At 39.5% G+C, this 13,222-nt stretch overlaps 1 protein-coding gene across 1 annotated transcript in view; it reads right to left on the bottom strand.

Annotated features, from left to right (window-relative positions):
- LOC135090832 (uncharacterized) overlaps nt 1–13,222 on the bottom strand; it is a 148,002-nt gene that overhangs the window by 44,644 nt on the left and 90,136 nt on the right. The window contains exon 7 of the mRNA XM_063987923.1: nt 1,684–1,748. Coding sequence (XP_063843993.1) covers nt 1,684–1,748 — 65 coding nt within the window. The remainder of the gene's footprint in view (nt 1–1,683; nt 1,749–13,222) is intronic.

The following is a 13,222-nucleotide window of genomic DNA, read 5'->3' as shown; positions in this document are numbered from 1 at the left end:
CACAAAAGCCACACTTAGGTACAAGATTAGGCTTGAGAGAATGGATGATGCAAGAACAGCAAGGAAGGTGTACCTGTGGAATGAAAGTGGAAGCAAATGGAGGAAGAGATGCATGAGAATGACAGACAGGAATGGATTGCAAATAAGAATGGCTGGTAGGAATCAAAATGAGCGTGAATGGGTGGTAACAAGAGGAGGCAGAGTGGGAGCCGAATGGGATGTGAGTAAATGGAAGAATGAGATAGACAAAGAAGTGAAATGTGTGGGACTGAATGAATGGAAGAATGAAATGGAAAGAAAGAAGACCCTGGAATGGTACAAGGAGAAAGAGGCCCCGAGGTATGAAAGGTGGTATGATGGAAGCCTGGGCGGTGATCTTCTCTTCCGAGTGAGGGCACAGTGTATGGATGTGAATGCAATGAGTTACAGGTGGTCTGAGTCCCGCAGCAAAGTGTGCCAGACGTGTGACATGGGAGAGGATGAGACGGTGGAACATGTGGTGCTTGAGTGTGTGAAGTATGCCAGAGACAGGAATGAGATGATGCAAGTGATACTGACTGAGTTAGGGCATGATAGGAATGAAAGAGTGGAGAAGACAGGAAAGGAATGGATGGTGTTGTTGCTGGGACTGTGTAGAGAGGCGAATGAAAGGATGATTGAGGCGGTAAAAGAGTTTCTGGAGAGAATGTGGCATGCCAGGTGTATGAACAATTAGGATAGAGGATGCTGTTCGTTTCTCTTTTTTTCCCCTTTCTACAGGAGTTGCCGATCCAAAGGCCTGGCTCAGGAGTGATCCTGTGCCACCTGTACCTTCAAGATCAAGATCAAGATCATAGCAAAACATCTTGAACACAGAGAAAGGCAGAATGCAACATAAGGTAGTATCATAGTCATAATTGTTCAGCAACTCTTCTGTGCTGGTTTGAGCTGTAACTTTCACCAAAGCCAGATTGAGGGGCAGGATATGAAGTTCAGGGAAAAGTGGGACTTATTTTATTTTTTCTAAATATCCCCTGCCAAATTATAGGTGTGTCTTATACTCCAGCACGTCTTATATGGCAGGAAATACAGTGTATATATATTGACAAATTGGGCTTGCTCCACTTGCACGTCTCCACACCCTCCCCCACAAAAAAAGGAAGTAAACCTCTAAGGCCAAACAAGTGTCAACCTACGCCTTTGTAGATGATTGTGCTGTGGCAGAGGTGTGGATGTTAACTCCATTCCGTGCAATGGTATGTGGGAAGTGGTGCCACAAGATACTCAGGATTGAGAAATGTGAATCATGTAAGAGAGAAATACAAGTTCCCAAGGTGTGAAAAAGGAGACTGGAAACTGAGGATGGGGCAAGAAGAGACAGTGGAAGTTGATGGAAATAGTCTACGGGCAGTAGAACACTTCTACCATCTAGGAGACATGATTTCTTGTGAGACCAGTGGGTAAGAACAGGAAGTAAGAACAGCTGCATGGAAAAATGGAGAGGTGACAAACTTGCTGGCTAACATGAAGTTACTGTTAATGGACAAGATAAATATTTATTGTGCATGTCCGGGACCATGATGTATGGTGCTGACCCATGGCCAATAACAAGAGATAAGAGAGTTTGATTAATAAAATGACAAGATCTACACTTGGACACTGAAGACTGTCAAATACTCAAGCAAATAACATCAACAAACTCACATATTTCTGTGTGGTTGGAACCAGTGCCCACAGCTCACCCAGCCTTTTGTTTACTGCTGAGAAATCTGGGGAAGAAAATCACAAATGATGAAAATAAGTAATCAATAAAATTTTTCTACATATTTAATACAACAACTCAATTTGTAGTTCATCACAGATGACAAAATTTCATGCTTAGCAAAATAAATGTAACCCCAATTTATATTCTGATAAACCTTTTTTTCTCTTTCCCCCCTCCAGGCTATTTGGGTTTCCCACAGTAAATTTGATCTGCATGGGAATTTGGCTAAAGTTAGATGCCCTTCCTGACACAACTCTCCCTATTTATCTTAGCTAGGGACCAGCAGAGTTGCATTTGCTGGTGCATTCTGTGGCTAGGGAACTGACAAGTAAATACCCAGGAAAAATCTCAACTGCATGCAAGTCAGGGTTCAAAATTGGGACATCTTATATGGTAGTCAGATGAACTACCACTTCAGTCACACCTCCTCTGATAAACCAAACATATATTTCAACAACCCAGATATACCACCTCCTCCTTTTCTTTCTACAGCTAAGTTGCTGCTAACATGCAATGTGTTAGGGCGAACTGCATCTAATATAGGGGGTCAGTTTGTTTCTAAGTCATACTGTAACACAATGGGCTCAAAACCTTAAAGAGGGGGATGGGCCACAATAAACCATGAAGAAGTCTGTATGTGTGGTAGAGTAACTCTAATGCAAAGAGAGGAAACAGGCTACCACCAACTCTGCCACCCCAGCTAAAAACAGGGGTGCTAATTTAGCAACTGGCTGGGAGGAGTGGGCATCCACAGTCCTTGCCACCTCCACTACTACAGTGATGCCAATTTAGTGACTGAACTATGCATGAATGCTTGGCAACTGTGCAATTCTTTCTTGCAATCTGCAGCAGTGAGGTTGCCCCTGCTTACACTATTAGAAAAATACTGTATCATTTTGCATTTAGTAATGAAGACCACCCAAATAATACAGTGAGTGTGAATACCAACTGAGGGAGATATGAAGATCAGATGGACTGAAATAAAGATAGCATGAGATAATATTAACAAAGACTGTTCATCAGCTGCATGTAAGCAATGGCTTGGCATGTTTTTTTAATGATTGTTTTTAGATTGTACGAGATGTTGATATTTCTTCTTGTATCATGCATTCCTCATCTTTTCCTAACCTCTAATCCTTCTGCTTATGCTGTTATCCTATCTTCTCAGTTGGGCTCCTTTGATCACAATCTCATATCTGTATCTTGTCCTATCGCTCCAATCCCTCCTCTGGATCTCTCTAAATGGAGGTGTCTCTGGTGTTTTGCCTCTGCTAGATGAGAGAACCTGAGGAGGTATTTTGCTGATTTTCCTTGAAATGATTTACTGCTTCTGTGTCAGAGACCCATCTCTGTGTGCTGAGACCATAACAGAGGTGATAGTGTCTGGCATGGAGACATACATTCCTCACTCTTTTTCTTGACCTAAACCTTCCAAACCTTTGTTTAACACAGCCTGTTCTCATGCTATACATGATAGAGAGGTGGCCCACAAAAGATACTTGAATCTTCTAACAAGAGAATCTCATGCGCTTTATATTTCTGCCCGGAACCATGCCAAGTCTGTCCTCCAACTAGCCAAAAACTCCTTCATTAATAGAAAGTGTCAAAATCTTTCAAGATCTAACTCTCCTTGTGACTTCTGGTACCTAGCCAAAAACATCTCCAATAACTTTACTTCTTCTTTCCCTCCTCTATTTCAACAAGATGTCACTGCTGCTATCACACTTATCTCTAAAGCTGAACTCTGCTCAAAACTTTGCTAATAACTCTACCTTGGATGTTTCAGGGCTTGTTCCTCCCTCTCCTCCACCCTCTATTTCATTCTACCTATTAAAATTCTTCACAATGATGTTTTCCATGCCTTTGCTGGCCTAAATCCTCAGAATGCTAATGGACCTGATGGGGTCCCTCCTATTGTTCTGCGAAACTGCACCTCTGTGGTAGCACCTTGCCTAGTCAAATTCTTTCAACTCTGTCTGTCAACATCTACCTTTCCTTCTTGCTAGAAGTTTACCTACATTCAGCCTGTTCCTAAAAAAAGGTGACCATTCTGATCCCTCAAACTACCATCCTATTGCTTTAATTTCCTGCCAATCTAAAGTTTTTGAATCTATCCTCAACAGGAAGATACTTAAATACCCACCACTTTACCTTCTATCTGATTGCCAATATGGGTTTCATCAAGGCCACCCTTCTGGTGATCTTCCTTACTGAATCTTGGTCATCCTCTTTTAGAGCTTTGGCTGAAACTTTTGCTGTCACTTTAGACATATCAAAAGCTTTTGATATACTCTGGCACAAAGCTTTGATTTCCAAGCTACCCTCCTACAGCTTTTATCCTTCTCTTTAACTTTATCTCAAGTTTCCTTTCTGACTGTTCTATTGCTGCTGTGGTAGACAGTAACTGCTTTCCTAAATCTATTAACAGTGATGTTCCTCAGGGTTCTGTCCTGTTACCCACTCTATTCCTATTATTCATCAATGATCTTCTAAACCAAAGCTCTTGTCCTATCCACTCCTACGCTGATGATACCACCCTGAACTTTTTCATGTTTTTTCATATATGTCCAACCCTTCAGGAAGTAAGTACAAACACTGGTCCTTAGACCAATCCTGCTGTGAGATATAAACAAATATGGTGTAGGCAGTGACACTGTTAGAGCCCAGAGGGGTAATAAAGCTTACACATCATATTTTTCATCAACATTCTACTTGTAATTCAAGTTATAATATTTTAGTACATTTTCAAAGCATAAGGATGTGTGAAAATAGATAAACCTTATTTCCTACAATGGATTTTTATTTGAAATATTCAACACAAACTGTCACCATGAGCTGCCCTACCTTGTGATGCTCTCTTCACTTATAAAATCTTTTGTTTTCGTAGATAGTAAGCTTTTTAAAAAAAAAAAAAAAAAAAAGCAATAGTTTCTCATTAGCTTCAAGTTTTACTGAACATATATGCAAAGTATTTTTTTTTTATGTAGGAAGGACACTGGGCAAGGGCAACAAAAATCCAATAAAAAAATATGCCCACTGAAATGCCAGTCCCATAAAAGGGTCAAAGCAGTGGTCAAAAATTGATGAATAAGTGTCTTGAAACCTCCCTCTTGAAGGAATTCAAGTCATAGGAAGGTGGAAATACAGAAGCAGGCAGGGAGTTCCAGAGTTTACCAGAGAAAGGGATGAATGATTGAGAATACTGGTTAACTATTGCATTAGAGAGGTGGACAGAATAGGGGTGAGAGAAAGAAGAAAGTCTTGTGCAGCGAGGCCGTGGAAGGAGGGGAGGCATGCAGTTAGCAAGATCAGAGCAGTTAGCATGAAAATAGCGGTAAAAGACAGCTAGATATGCAACATTGCGGCAGTGAGAGAGAGGCTGAAGACAGTCAGATAGAGGAGAGGAGTCGATGAGACGAAAAGCTTTTAATTCCACCTTGTCTAGAAGAGCAGTATGAGTGGAACCACCCCAGACATGTGAAGCATACTCCATACATGGACGGATAAGGCCCTTGTACAGAGTTAGCAGCTGGAGGGGTGAGAAAAACTGGCGGAGACGTCTCAGAACGTCTAACTTCATAGAAGCTGTTTTAGCTAGAGATGAGATGTGAAGTTTCCAGTTCAGATTATAAGTAAAGGACAGACCGAGGATGTTCAATGTAGAAAAGGGGGACAGTTGAGTGTCACTGAAGAAGAGGGGATAGTTGTCTGGAAGGTTGTGTTGAGTTGATAGATGGAGGAACTGAGTTTTTGAGGCATTGAACAATACCAAGTTTGCTCTGCTCCAATCAGAAATTTTAGAAAGATCAGAAGTCAAGCGTTCTCTGGCTTCCCTGCGTGATATGTTTACCTCTTGAAGGGTTGGATGTCTATGAAAAGACGTGAAAAAGTGCAGGGTGGTATCATCAGCATAGGAGTGGATAGGACAAGAAGTTTGGTTTAGAAGATCATTAATGAATAATAAGAGAGTGGGTGACAGGACAGAACCCTGAGGAACAACTCTGTTAATAGATTTAGGAGAAGAACAGTGACTGTCTACCACAGCAGCAATAGAACGGTCAGAAAGGAAACATGAGATGAAGTTACAGAGAGGATAGAAACCGCAGGAGGGTAGTCTGGAAATCAAAGCTTTGTGCCAGACTCTATCAAAGGCTTTTGATATGTCCAAGACAACAGCAAAAGTTTCACCAAAATCTCTAAAAGAGGATGACCAAGACTCAGTAAGGAAAGCCAGAAGATCACCAGTAGAGCAGCCTTGATGGAACCCATACTAGCGATCAGATAGAAGGTTGTGAAGTGATAGATGTTTAAGAATCTTCCTGTTGAGGATAGATTAAAAAACTTTAGATAGGCAGGAAATTAAAGCAATAGGATGGTAGTTTGAGGGATTAGAACGGTCACCCTTTTTAGGAACAGGTTGAATGTAGGCAAAAGATAAGCACAATTTCAGTTGTATGAAGGTATGTCTTACTTCAAGGAATAATGGCAATATACTAGGGAATGCAGTTAATCTTGGTGTGTAACTGACCATGAGTTTGTTTTGGTACATGCAACATAAGCACTGTCACTTAATATCTTCCTGACTGGTGTTATTTTACATGAATTGCCAGCAAGTATAACCTGTTATAAATCCTTATCTTGCAAAAAAGTTGTTTTTGTTTTATATAAATGATCATCACTTTGCTTAAATGTGCGAAGGTGTTTGCGCTTTGAATTATGGGCCACTGTTGCCATAGACTAGTGGTTCCCAAACTTTTTCTGGTCATTACCCACTTTTCATACATGATTCTTGTCCATGGCCCACTGCCAAGCAACAGTCCTACATTTATTAGGTCCACATAAAAAACACTCGAGCAAATCCTGTAATTTTATTGACTCCTTTTGTCATTTTTCTTTCGTGAAGTATTGATAAAGATAGTTTGTCTTTGCTGAATCTCATATAATTATTGAAATGGTACTAAAGAAATAACATAATGCACATAAAAAGTCCATAATTAGAGTAATAGAAAAAAAAAATGGCATTATTGTGAAAAGATGTTTCAACAATAATCAAACAAGAAACAAAATAAAACAAATTTCCACTGGTTTAAAAGTATATATATTAATTCCACACCATATGATTTTATCTTTGAATCTGACAAATCTGATGGGTTTATAATTCTGAAGTGAAATGCTATCATAGGGAGTTATAATTAACTGCCACAACCATGGCGTTCAGTGGCCACACACCCACCTCCTCCCACACTATTTGCTTCTGAACATTCATGCCAAGTTCATGTTTCCTTCACTTGAATCCCCATTCCACTCAATGTGTTGGGTGATGTTGTAGATTATCAACAAGCTTCTTGATTTATGGTTTTGTTTCACTTAAAGCACACTGTAGGTTATGCTTCACTTCAAGTCTGTTGTGATATTTTGTTTTAATGAGGAGTAGTTGAAAGAATACAACCTCACAGAAATAAGTTGATGAAAATGGTAGGATGTGCTGAAAAGCAATTTGTCTACATAGTCTAGCCATTTTCACTGAACCTGTAAGTTCCTTCCACTGGCTGCCTACCTGTTTAACTCCTTTGCTTTTATATGTACATATCCTGAGATTATGGCCCCCTACATTCTGCTACATGGCTCCCCAGGAGCCTCCAGTTTGGGAACCACTGCCATAGACTAATCACTAGCCACTGCCCCAAAGCTGAACCTTGGCCTTACAAGACACAGGCTCATTTTGACTTTTTTTTTTTTTTAAGACGCATCTTATAAGCCATCAAATATTCTATGTATTACTGAGTATTCTCAATAAATTGGGGATTAGAAATGTGGGGATTGTGGGTAGTTTTTGTTCTGACATGGTGGTTTGGGATCCAAGCTTACTACTTGACTCCTGTTGTCAGGGGCAATCACCAGCCAGCCACCTCTCAAGTCATATCTCTGCCACATCACAGTGTGCACTTACAATATATTCACTAAGTTGCTAAGAACTTAGAAGCCTGGAAATCTGAACAGCAACAAATAGTCTGTCTTAGCTATGAAAATGCCCAGTGACACCAACTCATCATCAATCCTAGCCTGAAACTACAGCCTGAACTACAGCTAAGTTCTACAGCTAAGTTTTCAGCCATTTATTATTATATTTAGTGATATTTTCTGTGGTTGTGTGTTGCGAGTAGCTGGGAGATCAATGGGGGTATGCAGGTTGAAAAGTTCCCATATTTTTTATTCTGGTGGTCTGAGTGAGGAAGACAGGTTCGAAAAGTTTCTCTTTTTTTTTTTTTATGTACGAGGTACTAGCAAAAAAAAAAAAAAAAAAAAAAAAAAACACTGAGATGCTGGTCTCTTAATAGGTTCCAGAGCAGTAGTAAAAAATTGAAGGATAAGTGCCATAAAACCTTCCTCTTGAAGATCAAGTCACAGGAAGATGGAAATACAGAAGCAGGCAGGGAGTTCCAGAGTTTACCAGAGAAAGGGATGAATGATTGAGAATACTGGTTAACTCTTGCATTAGAGAGGTGGACAGAATAGGGATGAGAGAAAGGTCTTGTGCAGTGGGGCTGTGGGAGGAGGGGAGGAATGCAGTTAGCAAGATCAGAGAACAGTTAGCATGAAAACAGCAGTAGAAAACAGCAAGAGATGCAACATTGTGGTGATGAGAAAGAGGCTGAAGACGGTCAGTTAGAGGAGAGGAGTTGATGAGACGAAAAACTTTTGATTCCACCCTGTTTAGAAGAAAGGTATCAGTAGAACCCCCTGGATATGTGAAGCATACTCCATACATGGAAGGATAGGGCCCCTGTACAGAGCTAGCAGCTGGAAGGATGAGAAAAACTGGTGGGATATAAAAAAATTTTAGAGAGATCAGAAGTCAGTCATTCTGTGGCTTCCCTGCATGAACTGTTTACTTCCTGAAGGGTTGGAGATCTAGGAAAAGAACTGGAAAAGTGCAGGGTGGTATCATCATCATAGGAGTGGATAGGACAAGAGCTTTGGTTTAGAAGATCATTGATGAATAATAGGAACAGAGTGGGTGACAGGACAGAACCCTGAGGAACACCAATGTTAATAGATTTAGAAGAACAGTGACTGTCTACCACAGCAATAATAGAACAGTCAGAAAGGAAACTTGAGATGAAGTTACAGAGAGAAGGATAGAAACCATAGGAGGGTAGCTTGGAAATTAAAGCTTTGTGCCAGACTCTATCAAAAGCTTTTGATATGTCTAAGGCAACAGCAAAAGTTTCACCAAAATCTCTAAAAGAGGATGACCAAGACTCAGTAAGGAAAGCCAGATCACTATTAAAGTGGCCTTGATGGAACCCATACTGGCAATCAGATAGATGGTTGTGAAGTGATAGATGTTTAAGAATCTTCCTGTTGAGAAAAGATAAAAAAAAAAAGTTTAGATACGCAGGAAATTAAAGCAATGGGACGGTAGTTTGAGGAATTAGAACGGTCACCCTTTTTAGGAACAGTCTGAATGTAGGTAAACTTCCAACAAGAAGGAAAGGTGGATGTTGACAGACAGAGTTGAAAGAGTTTGACTAGCAAGCATGGAGTAAGAGAACAATAGAAGGGATCCCATCAGGTTCATAAGCCTCCCTAGGATTTATGCCAGCGAGGGCATGGAAAACATCATTGCAAAGAATTTTAATAGGTAGCAAGAAGTAGTCAGAGGGTGGAGGAGAGGGAGGAACAAGCCCTGAATCACCCAAGGTAGATTTCAGCTGGTTGAAATAAAGGAAGGAAAGAAGAAAAAGCAAAGTTATTGGAGATATTTTTGGCTAGATGCCAGAAGTCACAAGGGGAGTTAGATCTTGAAAGATTTTGACACTTTCCATTAATGAAGGAGTTTTTTTGCTAGTTGGAGAACAGACTTGGCAAAATTCTGGGCAGAAATATAAAGTACATGAGATTCTCATGTTGGAAGGCTCAAGTATCTTTTATGGGCCACCTCTCTATCATATATAACATGAGAACAGGTTATGTTAAACCAAGGTTTTGAAGGTTTAAGTAAAAGAAATGAATGAGGAATGTATGCTTCCATGCCAAACACTATTGCCTCTGTCATGCACTCGGCACACAGGGACAGGTCTCTGACATGAAAGCAGTAGTTATTCCAAAGAAAATACCTCCTCAGGTCCCCCAATCTAGTAGAGGCAAAACACTAGAGGTACCTCCACTTTGGGGGATCCTAAGGAGGGATTGGAGCAATAGGACAAGATACAGATGTGAGATTGTGATCAGAGGAGCCTAATGGAGAAGACAGGGTAACAGCACAAGTAGGATTAGAAGTTAAGAAAAGGTCAAGAATGTTGGATGTATCTCTAAGACAGTCAGGAATGCGAATAGGGTTTTGCACCAATTGCTATAAGTCGTGGAGGATAGCAAAGTTAAAGGCTAGTTCACCATGATGGTCAGTGAAGGGAGAGGAAAGCCAAAGCTGGTGGTGAACATTGAAATCTCCAAGAATGGAGATTTCCACAAAAGGGAAGAGTCAGAATGTGCTCCACTTTAGAAGTTAAGTAGTCAAAGAATTTCTTATAGTCAGAGGAGTTAGGTGAGAGGTATATAGCACATATAAATTTAGTTTGAGAGTGACTCTGCAGTTGTAGCCAGATGGTAGAAAACTTGAAAGATTCAAGAGCATGGGCATGAGAGCAGGTTAAGTCATTGTGCACATGGACGCAACATCCAGCTTTGGACTGAAAATGAGAATAGAGAAAGTAGGAGGGAACAGAAAATGGGCTACTGTCATTTGTCTCAGACACCTGTGTTTCAGTGAGGGAAAGAAGGTGAGGTTGAGTAGGGGAGAGGTGTTCTACAGATTGAAAATTAGATGTAAGACTGTGAATGTTGCTGAAGTTAATGAAGAAAAAGTCGGGGGGAGGGTGCCAAGAAACTTAGGGTTGATACCAAAAGAGCAGTCCGACCTGGGGACATTTGTGGTCCCCTCCCCAGATGGGGACTCCGAGGGTGATGTAGGAGTTATCATGATAATTTTGAATTTTTAGTGAAAGGTGTGTGTGTAATTAGGTACTGGTAATTTTGTGTGAAGGAAGAGAACTGTCTTTAGAGGGCAGGCTGTGACTGCCCCCTTGTGTTAAGACACAAAGAGAAATGTTCAGTGAGGTCACAGCTGGATTAATGGTAGGTTCACAGCACCCCCTGATCTGCTGTTTCAGACCTCACTAGGAGTAATTATCATTTTGTCAGGTGTCTACTGCCTTCTTCTTTGCATGAACCGGACATACTAACACAGCTGAAACTAATTCCACAAATTCATGGATGTGAAATAAGGACCTTTTTGACATCCTAGGGCCAGAGTTCAAACCTTTGACCATGATCGAAGATTAAAATATTAAAAAACAGCCTCATAAATTTACCATGTGGCTCATGGGTATCAATGATTTAATCCGGTAAACTGGACCTTAGGGACATAACAGAACATATGAAAGGCTTAATTACAAATATAAAGCCATGTTCCTCTGAGCTTGTTGTAGTGCAAGTAGAACCTGAAAATATCATGACACATAGCAAGGGATAATGTGCACTGGAACCAAATAGGTAAAGATATGTCTCACTACATCAGATAATTCATTAACTGAAAACTGATGGATAAAACATCGGGTGCTTTAAGGACAGAAAACATCAAGGCCATAGTAATTAATATAGGAACCCAATGAGTTCAGTAGGACTGGAAGTTATAACAACAAATCATGTGGGGAAGCAGGTGATTGTTCAAATAACAAGCAAATAACTCAAAATTAGATCAACAAACATGTCTATTAAAACCTTAGGGAAATCTTTGGCATCAAAACAAGGTTGGTTAACAAGAACTATCAGAGAAGGCAATAAGCTAATACGCAGTGACCAATTAACATGAGCTAAATTACAAAGGGTAATAGAATCAATAAAGGAAAAATGGAATAGCCACCAGGCTACTTTTAATCAAATAGAAACTAAATTAACAACTGAGAAGGATGATGGAGGCTATAAACAACTTATCTCAGACTATGAACAAGAAGAAATAATTTATAATGAACATCTAACTAAATTTGAAGAGTAATTAGAGCTACTGAGAAGTAATTCAACAAGCATCACTCCTCCCAATCCTATGGTGAGAGGACAGCCTAACATAACCCTGCCAGCTATAACTTTACCAGAATTTGCAGGAAACATCATAGAGTGGCCCTCATTCTGGGAGGCAAGATATTCCCAGTGATGTCTAAAGCAGTGGATCAGGGGGTGCTGTGAACTTAATCATTAAACCCAGCTGAACGTTTCCCTACCTATTAAGTCAACTTTTTTTTTTTTTCTTTTTTTTTTTTTTTTTATGTAGGAGGCACTGGCTAAGGGCAAAAGAAAAAAAAAAAATAATAAAATAAATAAATAAAAAAAAAAAAATAAATAAATAAAAAATGAAATAAAAAAGGTCCACTGAGATGCCAGTTCCCGAATACACTAAAGTGTAATGCTTATCTAATAGTTTCTGAATTAGCTATTACTGAAGAAAACTATGATATTGCTCAGGGAGAATTATGATGATAAAGAGCAAATAACTACTAAATATGTCTACAAACTCCTACTCCTAGACCTAATATCCCTTAATCATTGTTATAAGAATTTGCAACTTTTCAGGATAAATGTAAATAGGATATTAGAATCTCCAAAAACAAATAATATTGAGGATGCAGCTTGGCTCATAAACATCATTATGCAAAGAAAACTAACTAGGAAAACATAAGAAATGTTATATTTAAAGTACTGAAAAAGCCATTTCACATTCAAGGAAATGAATGATTGTTGAAAAATTTTTAAAATATAAGCAATGATGAGGCATCCAAACCAAATAAATCAGATTCTAATAAAATTTATCAGGAATGGGTGAATAAGACTTCACCCTAGAAGGGGAAAGGAAGTGAATCCAAACCCAAGCCTGGTAAGTAAAAACAAACCAAGTTATGGAGACTCAAATATTGGGTACCTTTACCACCACAGTACATAAGAAAGGAGAGGTACCACCCTATACTAACTATAACACGACAAGAGTAAGACCTAAAACTCCAATAATTAAGAAATGTGCATTTTACTCTGAACAACATAACTCAGTACATTTTGGCAATTATCAAGCAGTAGAAAGGAGGATAAATAGACTTGAAGAGTTAGGAAGGTGTACTAATTGAGGCACACCAAATAAAAGACTCTAAAACTAACCTGCATATGTGTCCTATGTGTAAGAAAGGTGTACATCATGTTGCTTTGATGTAAGGTAATAGACTATGAAATTAAAATAACCGCCTCACATGATAAGACCAATAATAACCAGCCCATCTCTCCTGCAGCAGTTCCAATAGCAGAAGTAGACATTAGTAGTCAAAGATGACAGATGAAGGCCAAGGTTCTATTTGATACAGGAGCGCAGAAAAGCTTTATAAGCAATGAAACTGTAACAGCTTTAAATCTACCAAAAACAGGACAAGCTCAATT

Source organism: Scylla paramamosain, chromosome 36, assembly GCF_035594125.1.
Source record: "Scylla paramamosain isolate STU-SP2022 chromosome 36, ASM3559412v1, whole genome shotgun sequence".
In the NCBI taxonomy this organism is placed as follows: Eukaryota; Metazoa; Arthropoda; class Malacostraca; order Decapoda; family Portunidae; genus Scylla; species Scylla paramamosain.
This window is presented reverse-complemented; position numbering and strand designations above follow the sequence as displayed.